This window comes from Pelodiscus sinensis, chromosome 12 (genome assembly GCF_049634645.1).
Source record: "Pelodiscus sinensis isolate JC-2024 chromosome 12, ASM4963464v1, whole genome shotgun sequence".
Lineage (NCBI taxonomy): Eukaryota > Metazoa > Chordata > Testudines > Trionychidae > Pelodiscus > Pelodiscus sinensis.
The window spans coordinates 46,198,935-46,219,826 of NC_134722.1; the positions used below are offsets into that span (position 1 = coordinate 46,198,935).

At 53.7% G+C, this 20,892-nt stretch overlaps 2 protein-coding genes across 13 annotated transcripts in view; both read right to left on the minus strand.

Moving 5' to 3' along the window:
- Positions 1-249: 249 nt before the first annotated feature.
- On the minus strand, positions 250-5,664 carry PRSS54 (serine protease 54). Of its 3 annotated transcripts, none has more exons than XM_025187243.2 (6): positions 5,533-5,649; positions 4,974-5,034; positions 3,553-3,724; positions 2,384-2,640; positions 1,368-1,495; positions 250-959 (listed from the first exon to the last, which is right to left on the minus strand). In XM_025187243.2, exons 1-6 carry the CDS (start codon positions 5,641-5,643, stop codon positions 471-473), a joined length of 1,218 nt encoding a protein of 405 aa, XP_025043028.2. In that variant the 5' UTR covers positions 5,644-5,649; the 3' UTR covers positions 250-470. The 3 variants fall into 3 exon arrangements, with proteins under 3 accessions (XP_025043028.2, XP_075796591.1, XP_075796592.1); XM_075940476.1 differs by having other exon boundaries at positions 4,974-5,029; positions 5,533-5,622; XM_075940477.1 differs by lacking the exon at positions 250-959 and having other exon boundaries at positions 1,029-1,499; positions 5,533-5,664.
- A 58-nt stretch (positions 5,665-5,722) lies between these two features.
- Positions 5,723-20,892, minus strand: part of LOC102448420 (diacylglycerol O-acyltransferase 1) — a 66,035-nt gene continuing 50,865 nt past the window's right edge. For 8 of the 10 annotated variants that reach the window (XM_075940474.1, XM_075940473.1, XM_075940470.1 and 5 more), the window contains 3 exons: positions 16,619-16,706; positions 14,682-14,744; positions 12,146-12,686 (listed from right to left, as the gene is read on the minus strand). In XM_075940474.1, coding sequence (XP_075796589.1) covers positions 12,519-12,686; positions 14,682-14,744; positions 16,619-16,706 — 319 coding nt within the window. In that variant the 3' untranslated portion in view covers positions 12,146-12,518. Of the gene's footprint in view, positions 9,906-12,145; positions 12,687-14,681; positions 14,745-16,618; positions 16,707-20,892 lie in introns of those variants that run through there. The other 2 variants (XR_012906774.1, XM_075940475.1) reach the window with 2 other exon arrangements.

The following is a 20,892-nucleotide window of genomic DNA, read 5'->3' on the forward strand; positions in this document are numbered from 1 at the left end:
GTTTGGATCCACCTCGTCATCTCCAGCCTGATCCTGGCCTGCATATTTATACCTGCCTCTGGACATTTCCACTACATGCATCTGGCGAAGTGGGTCTTTGCCCATGAAAGCTTATGCTCCTACACTTCAGTTAGTCTATAAGGTGCCACAGGACTCCTCGCCACTTTTGCAGTTTTTTGCAGGGCTCCCAGAGTTCTGAATCAGCTGTGCTGCTGAGCTTCCATTACAAAAGGAATCAGGAGACACCGGTGAGGGGAGCGGAAAGTTTAATAGCCCCGAGGGAGTGCCAAGAGACAGATTAACACACTAGGTCCTTGCTGGGGCAGGAGGACAAGTCAGCGCCATGCACCTGGAGCGGGCCACGTTGCCTCTGTCAACAGCACTAAAAGTGTCGGGGAGGGTGCTGGGAATAGGCCCTGAGGAAGCCAGCCAGCCAGTCACCCAGTTGCCTCCCTACCACAGCGTCACATCTAGTAAAACAGGAGAGAAAGCAAAAGGAAAAGCGCGCTCATTTCCATGAGGGGCTGCGGCTGATGGGGAGCCTGGGCAATGGGGAGCATTTCCCCGCTGTAGTAGTCGTAGTACACAGGCTCGGACTTGCTGTAAGCCCTGGCTCGCCCGTCCTGGGCTGGCTTCGCGTCGTCCGCTCGCTGCCGTGCTTGGCCACGGTCGGACCCACGTTCGGAGAGGCCTGCGAATTGAAATAGCTTCTCTGCTGGCTCAGACAGACCTTCCAGCGCCTCAGTCGGAGGCTGGAGAGCGGCGTGTCCTCTGGCAAACGTGGGATACACGGGGACTCCTGCGGCGGCTGTGGTGGCTGAAAGCCAGTCACTGTAATAGGCCACCTTGGTGTAGAGAAATGGCCCGTAGCACCTCATGCCACCCTGACTCAGCACTCCGTTCAGAACCCAGTCCCCAGTCTCCCTGGCCTGGCACATGACTGGGTTTCCTTGGTCCCCCTTGGGAAGAGAAGAGGCAAGTTTCAGTCACGAGGGGGCCAGCTGTCCTGCTGCCTGTGCTGTGCCACTGTTGCTCTTCCCGGCGGGGCCTCTCTACTAACCCTGCACTGGAAGGCAGACAAGTCCCACCCCTTGCTGCTGGCTCCCTGGGGGCTGGCTGCATTCATGGAGTGCAGCTCCGTTTCCCCAGCCAAAGGCCAGTGCTTGTGGTGTGACCAAGCCTCAGGACAGAGGGCAGAACGTGACGTGTGGAAACTAAGACCCGAGGATGATGCAGGTCGGGGATCTCGTGGACAATACAGGAGCTAATTGGTGCTGCAGGGGTAGTGTGATGGGAGAGGGGCCACCGGCTTTTCAGCGTTAGGGTTCCCATGTAGTTTGCACCCTGTGTCTGAATCTGCTCCTTACCAAGCACCCGGTGACGTAATCGGAGTCCCGGTGGCTGCTGCACTCGGTCGTGACGATTCTCTTCAAGGGGCACGGCTCCACGTCCACGACGGAGAGCTTCCTGAGAAAGCCGGCTGCCGCGTGGCTTCCTGGCTGAGCCAAGAAACCCAGAGATCAGAGGCCCCCCACCCAGGCTGCATTTCTTCCTACCGACAGGCCCAACCGGCTAAAGGGAGCACTGTCGGGACAGGTCCCTGCACTGCCAACTGGCTCCTCCCGGCCTCTCCTTTCACACCAGCATCGCCCCCACGCCGGACAGGTGCCCCAAAGGGTCGGACCCAAATCCATTCCCTAGCGGCTGATTGGCTTGTGCAGACTCAAACAGCGCCCAGAGTTTTGAATGCCACTCTGGAGGTTTGCCCTTCTCCAGGGGTGTAGTTTGGGGGTCAGCAGGGTGTTGCCCCCCCAGACAGGGCCAGCTTTACAGGGGAGTGTCATGGTCAGGGGGCAAGGCTTGGTGCAGTGAATGTAACGCACCAGGATGGGCACCTGCCAGCAGCCCCCCAACCTGTGATTTCTCCTCCGTGCTCCCCAGCAGCCAGCTGTTCGGCCGTCCTGGTGGAGCCCCTGTTGCTGTGCATCTCTGGGGCATGGCAGGGACACAGGAGCTCAGCAGGAAGGCAGCCCCAGCTGCACCGGGAGGCACTAGAAAAGCAGCAGCAGCAAGTCCAGCTGCAGCAACTGGAGCTGGCGTGGCCACAGCTTCCGCACTCAGGTCAGCCTAGCAGACCGCAACAGCTGGGGCTCCCCTGCTGAGCTAGCCTGCACCCTCTGCCCCCAGCAGCTCAGCCCAGCACAGCCAGGGTGCCCACCCCTCCAGATGGGAGGAGTCAGCCAACCAGGGGACTGGCTTCAGCGTGTGCATCTCTCTGTCCCCCTCATGCACACACGGTTCCGCTGGTCTGGCTGGAGCTGCCCCCCACCCCCCAGTACAGCAGCCAGACCCAGCACGTCACCCAGGGAAAGGAAGGGGCTACCTGCAGTGGGGTGGAGCCACCCTGCCACCCAGCAGTTCTCCAGGGCGGCCGCGGTGAGGTTCCTGCCGGGGAAGCAGATGGGCTGAACGCCAGCAGTGAACCGCACCGGGGTGGCCGTCCTCAGCAGGGCGAGGTTCCTGTCCAGCGTGATTTCGTTGAAGTCCTCGTGGGGGATTACGGAGCTGATGGAGTAGCGGGGCAGGAGCCCGCTCTGCGCGTTCAGGTCCGTTATTCCCACCACGGCGACGGCCGGGCGCCTGGGGAGAGCCAGCAGAGGAGCCGATTGGATCAGTGGGGGGAAGTCGACAGCTCGGTGGGCCCGGAGGCAGCAGCTGCCGGAGGACGTGGGGCCACCCCGGGATCTGGCGGGAGGCAGCTTGTCCTGGGGCAGAGCCGGGGCGCGAGCTGAGTCAGGCTTTGTGCCCGTGACGTGGCGGCCCAGTGTGGCTCACAGCACAGGGAAAAGGCCACGTGCCGCCATCCCACCAGCCCTGGGCAGTGCCCCAAAGCACGATCCAAGCAGCCTGGGGCCTGCGGGAGGGACACTCCCCACTGCGCAGAGCCGCTCGGAGCAGCCCCATCGGAGGGCAGGGTTGGGGCCTCTCTGGGCTGAGTCGGGGAGGGGCAGGCCGAGAGTGGACACTCTGCAGAGCACCAGGGGGACACTTGCCAGCAGCCAGGTGGCACGTGCCGGGAAAGGGTGGAAGGCAGCCCAGGAGAAGAGGCTGGGTGCAAGCTCCCTGTCCCTTGCCAGTGGACAATGGAGAAGGGAAGAGGGAAACCTCTCAAGCATTTCCCACTCCCTGCGCCCAGGGCAGATCTCAGGGACCAGATACACGAGGGGCCGGGGAGGAAGACGAGCCCAATGCAAACGGCGGCGGTGTGCATGGGACCGTGCTCAGCACCGTCCCTCGTGCCACTGGAGGTTCATCGCGGCCTCGGCACCAGCAGCCCCAGCTACTCCGCAGCCAGAGATACCTTGGGGGGCTCAGTTCCTGCTCTTCTGTAGCAAAACCTGCCCGTCCAGCCTGTGTCAGGCAGCTGGTGGCTGCTGAGGAACTGGGCACCCCTTGTAGCCTCCCCCAAGGAGGACCTCCCAGAAGCTGTGCCCCCGTCGAGAGCAAGCCCCCACCACAAGGCATCAGCCTCCTCCAGCATCTGGCACCCACCTCGTCTGAAAAGTGGCTGCGGCGCTCAGGATCCAGTTCTCGCTCAGGATGGACCCAAAGGCCAGATGGTTGTGCTGTAGGTCCTGGATGGACGCCACCCAGGGGAATTCCCCGACTGCTGCAAACTCCTGCGTGGCACGAGAGGGGGCCAGGCTGACCTGGGAACCGCATCCTGCAAAGCAAATAAAACTTGGGCTTGCCTGCTTGTAACCGTGTTTCTTTGCGACGTGGTGTGCATGTCCATACATGCCGCGTGCACAGCCGCTGCAACGTTTTCCCCTTAGCAGCGCCCCTCGGGTCAGCATGGAGTAGGGATGGAAAATCCCAACGAACCAGTTAACCAGTCAAACATTAGGATAACCGAATGTTTAACTGGTTAACCAGATCCTGGTCAGCTCCCGGCCCCCCAGCCCCAGCTGCATGGGGCTGGCTGCTGGCTCCTGGTCCATGGGGGGCCGAGCAGCCCTGTGCCTGCAGTAGGCTGTGGCTGGGAGGCTGCTCCCGAGCAACAGTTAACCATTACCCAGTAAGTGTCACCTGGTAAGGGTGATGCTTACTGGTTAACTGGTTATCCTTACATATCCTTACTGTGGAGCCCCCTGGAGTGGCACCTTCCTATGACCCTGCTTACCTGACCCCTCCCCGGCTGCTGGGACAGAGGGGAAGGGGGGTGGGTATTGGAGCACCCGCAGGACAGCCTGCGCTCTGGAGCATGGGCGTGAGGTTTGGGGGAGCAGACAGGAGCGCTAGGTCTTGTCTAGTGTGGAATCGTGACACCGCCTTGAGAGGAAAGGCCGGGAGGCAGGAGCTGTGGAAAACCAGGCAGGGTGGGCCAGAGGTTGGGGCCTTTAACTTTGACAGGTGCCTGGCTGATGTGATGGCGACCAGCCACTCGCAGGCCGGCAGCCAGTGGGGGGGTGAGAAGGAGCCGAGGGTGGGCGCAAGCCGGCAGAGCCACACTAAGCACCATGAAGGTGCCGCGCCAGGGCCTCTGCAACCGACCCGAGGGAGCGGCTGCGGGAAGCACTTTCCAGCAGTTGCGCTTGCGGCCTGCACACACCTGACTGGGCGTGAGGTGAGCGAGCACTGGCAGCAAATAGGGCACCGTCCCTCGGGACCTAGCAGAGCTGTGCTTCCCAGGCTATTCCCACCGTCCCAGCTCTGCTTTTCCTCTGCGAATCCCCCTCCCCTCCTGCCCTCGCCCCTCAGCTCCTGCGCTAGGGAGCGGCTACGGCTGCTGCCTCCCGACATCTGGGCCGCCCCTTCGGGCAGCGCCTGCCTTCCCGTGAAACCCAGCTGCCCACCTGCCGGCCCCCCTTGGGGCTGAGTCGAGAGGGGCCCGAGCTCTGTGGCCACTGGGAACAGCCTGAAGGCACCAGTGAAATGGGCGCCACGCCTCTCCTAGCCACAACTTCACTCACCCGCTGCTGGGGAGTGCGACATGCACAGGCAGAGCAGCACCAGGCCTCTCGTCCTGCTGCCCTGGCAAAGAGAGAGAGACATTACGCACGGGCCCCCAGGCCAGAGAACTCTCCCCCCCCGGCACACCGTGGCTCAGCCACGCCATGGAGGGGCTGTTGGCATTTGCTCCAGCAAGGTACAATGTGCGAGGCCTGGGCTTCTCTTTGCCCCCAGGCCGCGTTGGAAACGGCGTTCTCTCCCAGGAGCCACTGCAGCCCCACCTCCGTTCCCACTGGGCCTCGGCTCACCCGGACGTCCACCCTGCTGCCTCACTGCGGCTCAGCGAGGCACCTCGGGCCACGCAGCGCCAGCCTGGCCCCACTGGCAGGGTCCCCCAGACGAGGCAGGGCCTCTTGGTCTGCCTCACGCCAGTGGATTCTCCATCCCGGCTCTGGGTCATCTTCTTCATCTTGGCTCTGGATCAATTCCTCTCCCCCCTTCTTCACCCCGGCCAGACTCCTGCGAAGGCCTGTCCCACCGGGCCTCCAAAACCCCAGCCTTCCCTCTCCAGCCACTTACCAAGATCCTTGGGTTATCCTTGCCACAGGCTAGCATGAGCCCCAGCTGCCCAGCATGGAACAGACTGCCCCCCAGCCCCGTCCATCCCCCGCTTTCCCCCGCTGCCAGCATGCGCCCTGCGCTCAGCGTGCGCCTCTGCCGCTGCTGCTGGACACCGTTCAGAGGCTCGTCACCGGCTTCCCAGGCCGTGCATCTGGAAGCGCTTGTTGCTCTGGGCCCAGCCACGGGGCAGGGCCCTGTATGCCCTGGCAGGGTTCTGATGCTGCATAATCAGCCCCTGTTAGGTCACTGTTGCCAGGGCATCTCCAGCCATGGAGGCTTGTGGAACACTCACTGGGCAGCGCCTGGAGCCCAGGGTGGCTTGGCGAGGAGTCTGGGCTTGGCTCCAGGGCCAGGCAGTGTGCAGATCTCCACACAATTCTGCTCAGCTTAGCACTAGCTACAATCCCCCCCTTCAGAGACCAGTATCCAGCGACCCTTTGCAACGTGCAGCCAGCCCGCGACGTGGGGGTGGAAGGGGCCTTCCTTCACTCCCATCAGACAGCGCCCAGCCCGGCCACACCTCGTTTAGCAGGAAAGTGTTTATTAAACTGGTACATTTATGGCATGTCTATGGCAGGGGAATCAGGGAGCAGCACCTCTGTGTGCCCTTATGGGCGGCTCAGCCGCTCAGCATTTCCCAAGGCTCAGGAGATGCCTCTTTGAAACGCCCATTGCTGCTTCTATGGAAGCCCAGCCAGAGGCCCGGTTCAGCTGAGGAGCCTGGCGAGATGCTTTGTCACTGCAGAGACTGCCTTGGGGTGCGAGGGAGGGGCTGCTGTCTCGCGAGCAGCAGCTGGGACGGCAGGCCACCCAACTGAACGGAGCCGTTTTCATCGCGTGGCTGCGCGTTGACAGGGACAGCGTCTCCTGCAGAGTCGATGCAAAGCACAGAGCAGCTCTCTCACGTGCTAAGCAGCCTCACCACCAAGGGCGGGTCATTGCTGGGCAGCGCAAGCACAAGACCCAAATCAAGCAGATCCTTTGTCCCACTGAGACTTTCCCGTCACTTCTCTTAGCCCCTCCAGATCTTGCCTGGAGCCCCGGGCACTTGGAGGGCCCTTGCTACTCTCTGCAGTTCTCAGCCACAAGGTCAAGTGCCTGGAGGTCACTCACTAGCTGGAATCGATTCTCTGCTCCAGCAACCCACAGGACTCTGGTTCAGCTGAGCGCTCATTGACCTTTATAAGGCCCAGATGTTCTTCAAGGTATCACCTGATTCCTACCCACCACAGCTGCATTTAGGAGTCAGCCGATCAGTTACAGGCAGGGCTGGGATCCTCTTCCTTTAAAGGGGCCGGTCACAGTGTGAGAGGCTGTTTTTAGGGAGGCTCGGCTCGACTGGTGGAGTTGTTCTCCTGAAGGCACTGGAGTGATTCCAGTTTTGCACCAACATGACTGAGAATTAAGTGACCAGTGTTTGGCCCAAGGCCTGTGCCCTTGGTGATGCACAGAAGTTGCACCACTTTAATTTCAATTGCTTTTTAAGCCACAGCAAAACTCTCTGTGGCCGCTCCCAAGCATGGCTTCTTGCAGTTCAGCTTCATTTGATGGTTTTTAGTGTCTCAAGCTAAAGTTAAATACACTCCCCTTCCTGTAACTCCAGAATGAGTGTTAATTGCAGCATACGAACCGGCACCGATTTAACTATACCAACTTAAAAAACGCCCCACGAGTGAGACTAGTGCAAGTCTGGGTTTGTCCGTAAGCAGGGTGATACCACGTCAGGAGTGATTTTGAACCAGTAGAATTGAGCTTGCATTAAAAGTTGTGTGGTCATTAATATTTTGGACAATCTTCTTTTCAGCCACTGTAACAACCTACCCAGAGGGGTAATGGATTCTCCATGACTTGGGATCTTTAAATCAAAATGGGACATCTCTTTCAAAAAGCTGTGCTCTGATCCTGCCACAAGATATGGTCCTGATGCACGGACCCCTTAATATGATTCTGTGGCCTAAGAAGTTATACCGGAGGTCAGAGCAGATGATCATAATGCCCCTTTCCAGCCTTAAAAATCTATGGCGATGTCTCCACTGCCAAAAAAGGTGAATATTTACGCAACACAGTTAGCCTGCACTAGCCATCCTGCCAGAGGTGACAGGAAGCAGGTGTGCCCTGGTGCACAGCTCCTGCAAGAGCTGGCTGAGCTGCGGCAAAAGCCAGCAGGGAGCTATTTAAGAGCTGGCAGAGACCCGAGTGCAATAGGGTAAGAATAGCACCTGTAAGAAATGTTAAGTTACTTTCACTGCTCGTCCTGCTGTAAAATCCTAGCTAGCAGAGACAAGACGCAAACAATTCGTATCTTGCTGTAACTAGGTGAGGTCAACCTCTCCCATGTCCCACCTACCTCCATCACCATACAAATTCTTTCTGCCTTATCCACGCTACGACTTAGCAGGGAGACGGCTAAGGCGGGGTCAGCTATCTTGTTGTAGTAGGAACACACTTTTTTGGCAGTGACGTAGCCTGTGAATTAAGGAGTTCAAAACCCTGCTTTAGTTAAACCAGCATATGTCCTATATACAGACAGGCCTGGGGTCTGCTTCCGCCTGTCATCCTACTGAAGCTGGAATGGAACAGGCTGCAGTTCTGAAAGCCAACCCCCGGCACCAAGCCATCTCTATTCAGATTCAAGGGTCAGCGCGATCATCCAATCAAGTGACCCGCTCGGCTGAATGCTCCCTTGTGCTTTCTCGTGTGTCGGGCTCATTCTGAGAGTCAGGAAAGATCTAACAATTAAATAGGAACTACCCTATGAAAATCTATTGGTCCGGGAAAACCACTCACACAGCAAAAAGTGCACAGTCTGGACCAACTCCAATTGGCTTCCAGGATGCTGTCGCTTGGGTTTTCCACCTAGCAAAATTCATGCAGCTGTTTTTACTCACCATCTCTGATAGGACAAAAACCTATTAACAAACCCAAATGAGACATTTGAAATCTGGTTCTCTTCTTATTTCCCAGAGCTCAGTCTCCTTGTTGTGCAGAGTGGTACACCTGTGCCCTGCCTTTTAAATGAACTGCTCTGAGACTCCCGATTAAAATCAGAGCCCTCTCATTGCTGGCCTAGAAAAACAGTGCTCCCTGGTGATAGAAATGTAGCCGTGTTAGTCTGGGGTAGTTGAAGCAAAATGCAGTGCTCCCTGGTGACCTTTAAGGGCAGATACAGCCCCTTCTGAGACAGCCCTGAAGTCTTGGCTGGGTGCTCTGCAGAAATGCCTCCATGCACAGGGGTGGAAAAGTGTGAATTTCACATGCTGCTCAGTGACTTTCAGCAAGCTGTCCAGACGGAAGCATTCGGCCTGCAGGGAAGCCACGGACTAGCAACTTCCTCACTTCAAACGTACTTATTTAAGATGAACACAACCAAAAGCAGCAGGATCCCTGCAGTTTCCAGAAGAATTTCCTGCCCACCGCGATCCGAAAAAAGCTTTCGAGTAGGGGTTTTCTGACTCTAGCCACAATGTAAACGAGGGCAGGAACTGTTATAAAGTCACTTGGGTCTTTTGCTCATGGCCGATGGACAAGGTTTTTGTTTAGCATTCCTAAAAGGACTTGGGGATCTTTGCGCTCTCTCCACAGACGGAGTCCAATACAGGGAGTGGCTGTGAAGATTCAACCAAAGTAGGCTGTGACCTGATTGACAGCTCCCTTCATGCCCTTAGTTCCTTAGTCCTCTGCTGACTGCAGTGACGGTTTGTGATGTGGACAAGTTTACACCAGGTACTAGCTTGAGGCCACAGCCTTATTCCACATGGCCAGCCACAAGAAGATACCAACTTTCAGTTACTACTGCTGGGGGCTGTGTCCCAGATGTGAAAGGTTCCATCTCTCACCCCCCTCCCCCAACTCCTGAAGCATCTAGCCCCATGATGGAGCGGTTTATTTTTGCTCCGAATACACAAGGAGAGACATGGCAGACATGGAAGTCCCGTGGAGAATGCACATTAGTTCATGGATGACTGGAGTGCAAGGACAGGAAGGCTGCACAAAATTCCCAGCGTGTCCCTGTTGATTGACGCGTTTCTCCCAGTAGAAAACGTACACCGGGAGGACGTCAGTCATGCGGAGAGGCTGGCATTCATCTTCGTGACACAGAGCGACCTTGTAATGAAGAAGTGGTGCGGCCAGGCGTTGCCAATGCCTTGCAGCAAGTGCAGATATAGTTCAGGACAGTTGATATGTTGTTGATTTACACAAGTGCCCCTCTTTAAAAACCTCCCTAGACGGCAAACCCATCTGCTATTTTGCCTGCTGCTCCTTTCCTCCGCTGCTCCTTTCCTCTGGGTGTTCTGTGTGGCTCTGAAACGGCTGTACAAGACCCGCCTTTCCTAGGAGAAAAGAGGACAGGAAGAGGAAAAAGGGCCAGAGAACAAAAGCTAGTCACAGTGGAGAGAGAAATAATCATCAGCATCAATAACGATAGAGCAGCTGGACCCTCTAAACTCTCCTTGCAGAAGGCGAGGGGTCAAGATAAATAATGGGCCCTCCTTGGCCTTTAACTGCTTCTAGCTGCCCCCCTTCCTCCCTGCCAAGGGCCCTTTCCTGGGCCTGATTTGTGGTGGTACAGAAGTTGATGGGAGCTACTGAGGTTCAGCCCCTCTGAAGGTCAGACCCTGTATATTTTAACCTCTCCGTGGAAGTGCGTGAAATGTACAAATGGTTCTTTTTACACATCTAGAGTCCTTACAAAAACCTGTGTAACAGGACTGCAGAGTGACGTACGGGAGACAGCAAAGTTCCCAACCTCTGCACTGTGTTTCTCACAGCGGGCCCGGACCCGCGCTGGGAAAGCTGCTAGCAGACCCACATCACTTGGTTTACCTCAAGAGTCCGTAACCACGGAGCCTCACGGCTCCCATTGACCCTGGTTCACCATTTCCCGCCAAGAGGAGCCGTGGGAAGCGGCATGGTGAGAAACACCGTCTTAAACACTTCTGGACTGTCACTGCTTCAGACTCCCACCCCATCCAGGACACAGCGGGACAGTGCCCAGCGAGCAAGGAAGTGGCGAGACTTTCCGTTTAAATAACTTCTTCAAACAGAAGCCAAGAGGAAGGCTGCATGCAGTACCCCAGCTCTGTGGCTTCCCACCCCTCCCAGCTCACTGACTGTCTCCGGCGGAAGAGGGTCACTATATTTAGTGTTACACTGGTTAGAAATAAATGCACTGATTGTAATCACGGCTTTCCAAGAAACCCTCTTCATCCTCACTGTTCACGGAGTGTCCTGTTCCCCGAACATCTCTCTCCCAGCACAACGGACCGGGCTGGCTGTCCTCACCCGGCACTGTGTTTTGGAGAAACTAACTCCCTGCCCCAAAAATGTACAGTTCAAGCAAACCTAATTGAAGGAATCTGACTGTTGGCAATGGATGCCTGAAAATCAAGCTGCTAATTTAGGTGCCAAAGTAGGCTCATGTAGCCTGCTGTTGTGCTAAGACCCCAGCCCATCATGCCAATCAATGCTGTCTCTGTTTCCTTGTGCTCTCCTGCCTGCGGCCAGCTGCTGCTCTTGCTGTAGACTGTACACCCCTTAGGGCTGGGGCTGTCTTTTTGTGCTGTGTATACAGCAGTACCCAGCATGATGGGGTGTTGGTCCACAACTGGAAGGTCCAGGCGCGACGGTAATAAGCAGAATGATAAACACACCCGGATTCAGGTGCCTGTCGACACACAGGTATAAAACGGTGGCCTTACTACACAGTGCAGCAAGGAATACCATGAATGAAGCCAAGCAGGGTCAGACTAGTCCTGCCTCATTCAGGGAAGTACTTAAACAAGTACAAGTTGTAAAGTTCAGTTACGTGCTTTCCTGAGTAGGGATGGTTTATTGCATTGTAGAGCCATGGGCATGTCTGTGAAAACTAACTCCCTATAGTGTGTCAGGTGATGTTTGTTAAACATGTCTGGGTAAAACCATCCACTGCTCAAAGCCTCCACCCATGCCACATTCAAAGGGATTCTCCAGAACACCGCCAGGCCCCTTGCTGGCCTCAGGGCTACTTCCTTGCCAAATGGCAGCTTTCTAGCTCCACCCACCTCACTGCCTCCAAAGAGCAACAGACAACTCCTTTGTCAAGAGAATACAGTGGCGGGAGCAACCGTTGGGCTGATTATGGCAATGAGAAAGCACTCAGAAACTAGTCATTCATTAGCAATGCCACTCCGCTACTGCATACACTGGGCCCAAAGCTGCCACCCTCATTTCACTGAGTCGAACAGCATCCTGCAAGCAGTCCCCCCGAGTTTCCTGGGCCCATCTGAGGAGCTAGGGAAGTGTTTGTACAAGTGAGAGTGACCAAGCTAAGCCCAAAATAATTATACCTGCTCTGGAGCAGTCACGTGGGATAAAAGAGAGAGAATGATGTTAATAAACTTCAGTGTTTCCTGCTGCAAACAAAAATGTCTTGGCTTCACTTTCCCATGTATCTAGCCACGGGGGCCCCTTTTGTTCAATTGACATTATTGCCTCATTACTTCAACTCTTCCCTTTAAATCACTGGACGCAAAAAGCGAGGAAACAGTCTTAGGTTTTACCGGATTCTTACATTCATTTCCCAGGCAGGATGTTACCAGAAACAGCAGTATTTTAATAGGAACAGAGAGACAGTACAAAGTATATTTATCTCCAGAGCTGTGGTGGGACCTTGTGCAGATATTTCTCAAGTCAAGTCCTTCAGGAGCCAACGAGCAACTTTCCATTGACGAGACAAAGGGGCCAGAGGGGGGCAAAGTAAACAAACACACGTGGCCCACAAAGTTCTGCACTCCTGCCTCTTCAGTATGGGGGGAGACCAGCATGCAACACTCCATCTCCAGCCTCCTGGCCGGATGGAGCATTGCAGGCCTGGCCACCCCTCCCATCTTAAAGAAAAGGTTGGCTCCATTGGTGCCTCTGTCGCACATACAGCCAGAGTGCTAGGGAACTAGGACTGGGGCCGATTAGAAAAAAAACAGCCTCCAGCTTGAATCCCGCCGATGGTGCTGGATGTAATAGTCATGAAAATACAAGAGCACCATGAGGGGAGGACCCAGGACCAGACTGATCCACACGAGGATGTTGCCAAAATTACCACCAAAAAGCTTTTTCATTAGACAAGCCAGGGGGACCTGTAAGAAGAAGCAAACACCAGTCACTATAATATTCTTCCCAACCCTTTCTACCGTTTGTTAAACTACAGTGGTCCCCAACCTTTGTGTGTGGCGGGCACCACACCGGTGGGTGACGTCATCCCACAGTGCCGCCTGGCCGGCTGGCCCCATACCAAGTGTGCCTTCACCAGCGCCAGACCCCCCACTGCGGCCATTTTGCCGCCCCGGACTGGCCGCCTTGCTCCCGCGGCTTCCCCACCATGCTCCCTGGCAGGTTCTTCTGCCGCCGGCGCTTCCCCACGCCCCGTCATGGTGCGAGTTCGGCCCCACAGCGCATGCGGCCTGTCCTCCCCCGGCCATCCCACATCGTGACCCTGACTAGGCGGGCACACACAAATGCCCCGGCGGGTGCCATGGCGCCCGCAGGCACCGCGTTGGGGACCAATGAACTGGAGAGCAGGTTCAAAACGCATTTACTTGCATAAACCAATTATTCATTTTATTGAATAATACATCCCCATGCCAAAGTGCTCTGGGCCTACCCACAGCATAACAAAACAATTTAAAAAATCATTGAAGAGACCACCTGCTAATAGCTTAGCAACTAAACAGTCACAATGAGAAGAAAAGGGTCCTACGCAGAGAGCTAAGAGATGCCAAACTGAGGCTACGTCTAGACTGCACTGCTTTCAAAATTTTCAAAAAAAGCAGACTCCCCCTTTCATCATCACTGTAAACTTTGTTTTACAAGGAATAAGGGTTGGGTCAAAAGAACACTTTTTTCCAAAATATGGCGCCATGTAGACATGCCAAATATCAGAAAAGTCTTTTTCAACAGTAAAGCAGAAAAAGATAACGCAATTTGCATACTGCAAATTGTGTTTCTTTTTCAGACTTATAACTGCAGTGTAGACCTAGCCTTAATCATTGTGGCTACGTCTACACTGAAATGATTTTCCGGAAATAGTTTTAATGGAAAAATTTTCTGTTAAAAGCATTTTCAGAAAAGCGCATCTAGATTGGCAGGACGCTTTTCCGCAAAAGCACTTTTTGCAGAAGAGCGTCCATGGCCAATCTAGACGCGCTTTTCCACAAAAAAGCCCCGATCACCATTTTCGCCATCGGAAAACAAATCTCTGCTGTCTACACTGGCCCTTTTGCGCAAAAGTTTTTCGGAAAAAGACTTTTGCCCAAACGGGAGCAGCATAGTATTTCCGCAAGAACACTGACAATCTTACATGAGATCGTCAGTGCTTTTGTGGAAATTCAAGCGGACAGTGTAGACAGCTGGCAAGTTTTTCCACAAAAGCAGATGATTTTGCGGAAAAACTTGCCAGTCTAGACACAGCCTGTGGGAACAGAGAGGCTTGAAGATGTTTTAAAGAATGGGAGAGATTAAATAAGAGTGCAGGACAGGACAAATTCTGTACCACAGAGACCATCACAGCAGAAGTTTAATTACACTGAGGAAATTGATCCTCAAAATTCAGCCAGTGGAGCTATAATGTAGAGCAGGTTACCTGAACAAGTTTTACTAAGCTATTTACAAGACCACACTATGGTTTTTTCTTGTACACTTAAAAAGATTTTATAAACTGTTCAGGCTTAAATTATTGCAGAATTTGGCACATTTCATTTCAGATTGCCAACAGCTTTAAACATTATACCAAAAAACCATCCAAAGATCAAGGAAAAATTTCTCTGGGAGGGGCTTATAAGCCAAGACATTTGAGGTTTGGCATTTTTTACATAAACGGAGGGGCAGGGTATTTTTGCATGTCAGAGAGCAACAGTTTTAAAACATTTTGTAGTGTCGCCCCCAACATCAGACAGATGATGCGAGCAACTGGCTGGCAAGATCAGCTGGCCCAATGCTCACCAGAAAGCCTGGGCTTGGCTACGTTTTTACCTGTGGTTTAAACTAAAAAGTTTCATGCTTCAAGTGAGTTAGCAGTGACTGTAACCCCTCCCCTGTTAGATTTCCATTCCCGGCCAGTTTCCATCTCACCATACCTGGGCTGCCATAGCAAAAAACATCCAAAACCGGAACATCTTCAGTGGGATGGCAATTAGATACTGGAAAAAGACAAAAGCAAGGGTCTGAGGCGTGCTGCCCTGAATGTTACTCCTTGACTATAGTAAGCGGTGGACATATGAGTGTGAAGGGTCCGATCCAGACATGACGTCGGTAGGAAGATGACCCTGATGACAGAATGACATTGATCGATTCCCTTCATATTCAAAGGAGCGGAGACAGGAAAGAAAGCCTTCTGAGACGTGCAGAGCTGCCAGCCAGCCTAGCACACTGGCCATAGGGACCAGCAGCTGTGTGGTGCAGGTTGGGGCATAGGACAGTAAGGATTGCTGGCACCAGCCTGAATTCAAGCACTCTGTCTAGCTCTAAAGCACAGTCACTCGGACAGCTAACTGCCAAGCCCCAAGAGTATACCCAGAGAAGTCTCCCGAGCTCTCTGGCTGTCTCTACACACAGCAGCAGTGGTATGGCTTGCACAGGGGCTGGGCTGTCACAGCCAGTCAGTCTTGCATCTCATACCCCATGAGGATCTAGGACAGTGGAAAAGCTGGTGTTTTGAGTGTGCAGGGCAGCAGTAACTATCGGCGTGAAGTGCACTGTACTTTCCTTTCTTTCTAGGAGAGAAGATGGCACATGGAGGGAGGGTTCCTTCTAAGGATGTGAAGTATCGTGCAATTGACTAGTTGAATAGTCGATACATTTTTGACTATTTGATTGGTTGATAGGTCAATAATCCAAAAAATGTACTATTTGATTAGTCGATAGAGCACCTCCATCTTTGAAGCGTAGCAACAGCCCTATAGAAACAGCCCTAGGACTGCTGCTACACTTCAAAGGCAAAAGTGCCAAAGCTCAGGGTCAGTGGAAGGGGGGGAGGGCTCCCCCACTGACCCCATGCTCTATGCGGTGCTGCCGCTTTGAAGTATCCCCCTCTTCTCCCACCCCTTGCTGCCTCTATCTGATAGGGAAGCAACTAGCCGACTAGTCCTTAACATCCCTAGTTCCTTCAGCCCCACGTTCCTTTCCTGGCCACGCCCACCTATGTTGCACCCTGGCCTTGGAGGCAAAAGAGGCTCGGACATGAGGCTAGGGAACAGGGCATGTAACCACTCACCATCTTTAGCAATAGGGTTGTTCTGCCATTCCCTGGGCGGCATGAATCCCAAGGGGCAGGTACCTGAGCAGGCATCTCAGAACTGGGCTCACAGAGGCAAGGCAGGCTTCAGAGTAACTCAGATCTTTGGTTACGAAATATTAAAATAATGGAATTTCCCCGGGGCCCAGTACTCAGGTTCAGCTCTGAAAGGGGGAATCGCCCCAGCAGGCTGCTCCAGGGGCTGGAAGCAGAGACAGGCCTTCAAATGGAACTGTGCTCCCTCAGCACCGAGTGGCTCATCAGTCCCTGATGACTTATTTACGAGTGGGAAACAGAGTCCTATTTTCAAGGAGTTCCTTTTTCTGGGAAATGTTCTGGGCTGGGAAGTGGGCAGGTCCGCACCTGCAAAGCTGCCTCAGTAGCATTTTCCCCTGCCCAGGTCTTTGTTTTATCTGGCCACATCCCCTTGTAGATACAAGGCCCTGGGTCCCTACAAGGATGGAGTCTAGGCTGGTGGAGTTTCGCCTACTTGTGGCACTTAAACCCATTTTCTGCCTAACTTACACTGCCATTTACATCCCCAGTGCATTGAATCCCGCATGCTGACTGCTTCTGAGTGAGCACACCTTGGACACACAGCACTGCCTGGGGTCTGCGGAAGGGACTCTTATCAAAGAGAGAGCATTAGAACCTGTGCAGATTTCTCAGTTTCAGTGAGTGGTCTGTTAAAAGTCAGCGTGAGCCATCTGTGTCTGTCCTCAGGACAGTGCCCCCTTGCTGATGCTGAGAACTGCCCAGATTAGCACTATTGTCACCTACCTCATAGAAACATGCAGAGAGCAGGAATACTGTCATGCGGGCCTGCCACTTGTCATAGCCGTGATGCAGCAAGGGCCTGTATATGTGCCTACGCACACAAGGCAAAAGAACATGAAAGAGAGTCATGTGCATTGCTTCCTGGTGCAGTCAGCCATTAAGCTGAGCTTCAGAGGGGTGGCCGAGTTAGTCTGTAACTGGAAAAACTTAAAAAACAACAAATAGTCTAGCAGCACCTTAGAGACTAACCGAACGTGTAGTCTGGACTTTTAATACTCCAGCATCTGAAGAAGTGGGCTGTACCCACGAAAGCTCATACCACCATCTACATGTTTTAAAAAACAATGAACAACAAAACATGTAGATGGTATCATGAGCTTTCGTGGGTACAACCCACTTCTTCAGAAAAAAACCAGATTTGCTCCAGTCCCCCAGACAGAGACAAACACCTACAGGATCTATATAGAGCATTCTTAAAACTGAAATAGCCACCCAGAGAAGTGAAAAAATAGATTGACAGAGCCAGAAGGGTACCCAGACATGAACTACTTCAAGAAAGGCCAAGAAGAGAAAACAACAGAATTCCACTTGTCATCACCTACAGCCCACAATGTAAACCCCTCCAATGCATTATCAACAATCTACAACCTATCCTGGAATATGACCCCTCACTCTCACAGGCCTTGGAGGAAAGGCCAATCCTCGCCTACAGACAACCCCCTCACCTCAAACAAATTCCTTCCAGTAACCACACAGCACACCTCCATCATAATCACCCAGGAACCCACCCCTGCAATCAGCCCCGGTGCCAATTCTGTCCACACATGTCCACAAGCAATTTCATCACTGAACCCAGCCACATCAGCCACCACAGTAGGGGTTCATTTAACTGCAAATCCACTAATGTGATCTACGCCAGCAATGCCCCTCGGCCATGGATATTGGCCAGACTGGACAGTCTCTACAGCCGTGGTCACCAACAGGTCGATCGCGAGGCCTCGACCAGTTGCTCGCGAGGCGTCCTGTCCGCCCCGCCCCCATTTCCCTCCCACCCCTGAGAATCCCCACTACCTACTTCAAGTGAAAATGGAGGTAGTGTCGGCTTCCCGGGGATGGACAAAAGTCCCGCAGCTTAGCGCCACTTCTGGCGATTCCGGAAGTGCAGTAGCTGCTCTGCCTGGTGTACTGCGGGAGGAAGCACTGGCTCCCTGAACCGCACAGGAGGGGTGAGTCAGCCCCGGGGGAGGCGCGCACACGGGGTTTCCCTGCGCTGGGGGGGTTGGCACCGGGGCAAGCGCGTGCAGGGCTGGGTTGGCCCCCTGGGCAGGTGTGCGCACGCGCGCGGGGCTTCCCTGCGTGGGGTGGGGAGGTCAGCCCTGGGGCAGGCATGCGCCAGTTTCCCTCTGGGGGGGAATCCTGGGAGGAGGCAGATGCAGGGGACTCTCTGCCTCCACTGGCACCCCACTCCCCAGATCACACTCCCCACTCCCCAGACCTCACTCCCCTGTCCCCAGCTACAGAACTCTGTCCCCACTCCCGTCCCCACTCCCCAAACGCTGTCCCCACTCCCCAAACGCTGTCCCCACTCCCCTATCCCCAGCTACAGAACTCTGTCCCCACTCCCGTCCCCACTCCCCAAACGCTGTCCCCACTCCCCAAACGCTGTCCCCACTCCCCTATCCCCAGCTACAGAACTCTGTCCCCACTCCCGTCCCCACTCCCCAAACGCTGTCCCCACTCCCCAAACGCTGTCCCCACTCCCCTGTCCCCAGCCACAGAACTCTGTCCCCACTCCCCTGTCCCCAGCCACAGAACTCTGTCCCCACTCCCCTGACCCCAGCCACAGAACTCTGTCCCCACTCCCCAAACGCTGTCCCCACTCCCCTGTCCCCAGCCACAGAACTCTGTCCCCACTCCCCAAACGCTGTCCCCACTCCCCTGTCCCCAGCCACAGAACTCTGTCCCCACTCTCGTCCCCACTCCCCTGTCCCAAGCTACAGAACTCTGTCCCCACTCCCCAAACGCTGTCCCCACTCCCCTGTCCCCAGCTACAGAACTCTGTCCCCACTCCCATCCCCAGTCCCCAAACGCTGTCCCCACTCCCGTCCCCAGCTACAGAACTCTGTCCCCACTCCCCAAACGCTGTCCCCACTACCCTATCCCCAGCCACAGAACTCTGTCCCCACTCTCGTCCCCACTCCCCAAACGCTGTCCCCACTCCCCTGTCCCAAGCTACAGAACTCTGTCCCCACTCCCATCCCCACTCCCCAAACGCTGTCCCCACTCCCCTATCCCCAGCTAAAGAACTCTGTCCCCACTCCCATCCCCACTCCCCAAACGCTGTCCCCACTCCCGTCCCCAGCTACAGAACGCCGTCCCCACTCCCCAAACGCTGTCCCCAGCCACAGAATGCTGTCCCCACTCTTGTCCCCACTCCCCAAACGCTGTCCCCACTCCCTTGTCCCCAGCCACAGAACTCTGTCCCCATTCCCGTCCCCACTCCCCAAACTCTGTCCCTACTCCCGTCCCCAGCTACAGAATTCTGTCCCCACTCCCCTGTTCCCAGCTACAAAACTCTGTCCCCATTCCCGTCCCCATTCCCTGAACTCTGTCCCCACTGGCACTCTGTCCCCTGCTGCAGAACCCTGTCCTCTGCCCTCCCAGCACCCTGTTCCCTCTCCCCTGCCTCCAGCCACAGAACTCTGTCCCCACAAAATGTATAATTATAAATGCTTCATTTTAGATTTAAATATCATGAATAAAAAACAGACCATTTATTTCATAACTATAAACACGTGATTTTAATTTTATATATCGCATAACTTAAACATAAACTGTTTATCAGAGTGTGTAAGTAAGGGCTGGGGATAGCAAGTGATGGACAGGAGGAGAATAGAGAGGGCGGGGCTTCAAAGAAGGGGCAGGGTTGTAGATCTTCGCCTGTTCTGAGATTTAAAAAGTGATCTTGGGTATAAAAAGGTTGGAGACCACTGCTCTACAGGAAAGAATTAATGGACACGAATCTGATATCCAAAAAGGCAACACACAGTAACCTGTTGGAGAACACTTTAACCTGCAGAGGCACTCATTCATGGATCTCAAAATCACTGTGTTGTTTCAGGCCAATTCCACAGGGAAGCGTTGGAACTTAAACTTCATTTACAAGTTTGGGACCCATCACAAAGGTCTGAATAAAGACATTATTCACACTACCTTCCACATCCTAATGACTCAACCAACCAAACAATGGGTACTTAAGAACAATCTGAACCTTCTCTATCAGCTTCATGTAACACCAGTGCTCTAATTCACTATTTTTTCCCTTCCTTCTTCCCCTCCCCACTCCACATCCCCTATTTATTTTGGAACTGGACCTTTAATAACTCCAGTCATCTGAAGTGGGTTGTACTCACAAAAGCTCACGATCCCATCTACATGTTTTGTATTAATATCAGCGTCAGTCCTATAGAGCTAGGTATGCATCTTATACCAGAGTAACTACAAGTCAACTGTGATACTCCAGATTTACACCAGTAAATAAGTGGAAAGTTGGGCCCACTAGACATCTGTTCTGATTTACAAAAGTGCTGTTCATTAGTTTCCCGGCCTGCCATTTAGCCCTACGGAGTGACAGAAGGAGTTGGGAGGAAGGCTTATCGCATGGAACTGGCTGGAAGGTATATTGCAACCTCCATAGACTCTGATGGGTTCTGTAAGCTTCCATGCAGATCTTAGTAGCTTAATGGTTCCTCCATATCTTTTAACGAACACACATCAAAAATATAATTTAAAAAGAAGCCAAGATTTAAAAAAACAGACTATTCATGTTGCTTCCAAATTTGTATGTAAGGTACAGGTTGAACCTCTCTAGTCCAGAACTCTCTGGTCCAGAAACATCCATCGTCCAGAAAGATTTTAGTTAGCTGAAAATCCACCCATGTCCACTTTTCATGGGTGTGGCCAAGTTTCCTGCGGTCCCATAAAGTTTGTTTACAGCTACCAGACCTGGCTCATCCCCCTTCTGTTCTGAAATTTGATTTGTCCTTTTCATATTTCTTTATTTTCTTGATTTTATCCTTTGGTATATATGGTCGTGCCAATTTTCTTCCACTATTTGATCTGAGGAAGTGGGTCTGGCCCACGAAAGCTCATCATCTAATAAACCATCTTGTTAGTCTTAAAGTGCCGCATAGTCCTGGTTTTTGTTTCAGCTACACCAGACTAACACGGCTACATTTCATCACTGTTCTGTGCTGTTATTTAGCTCTAATTAACCC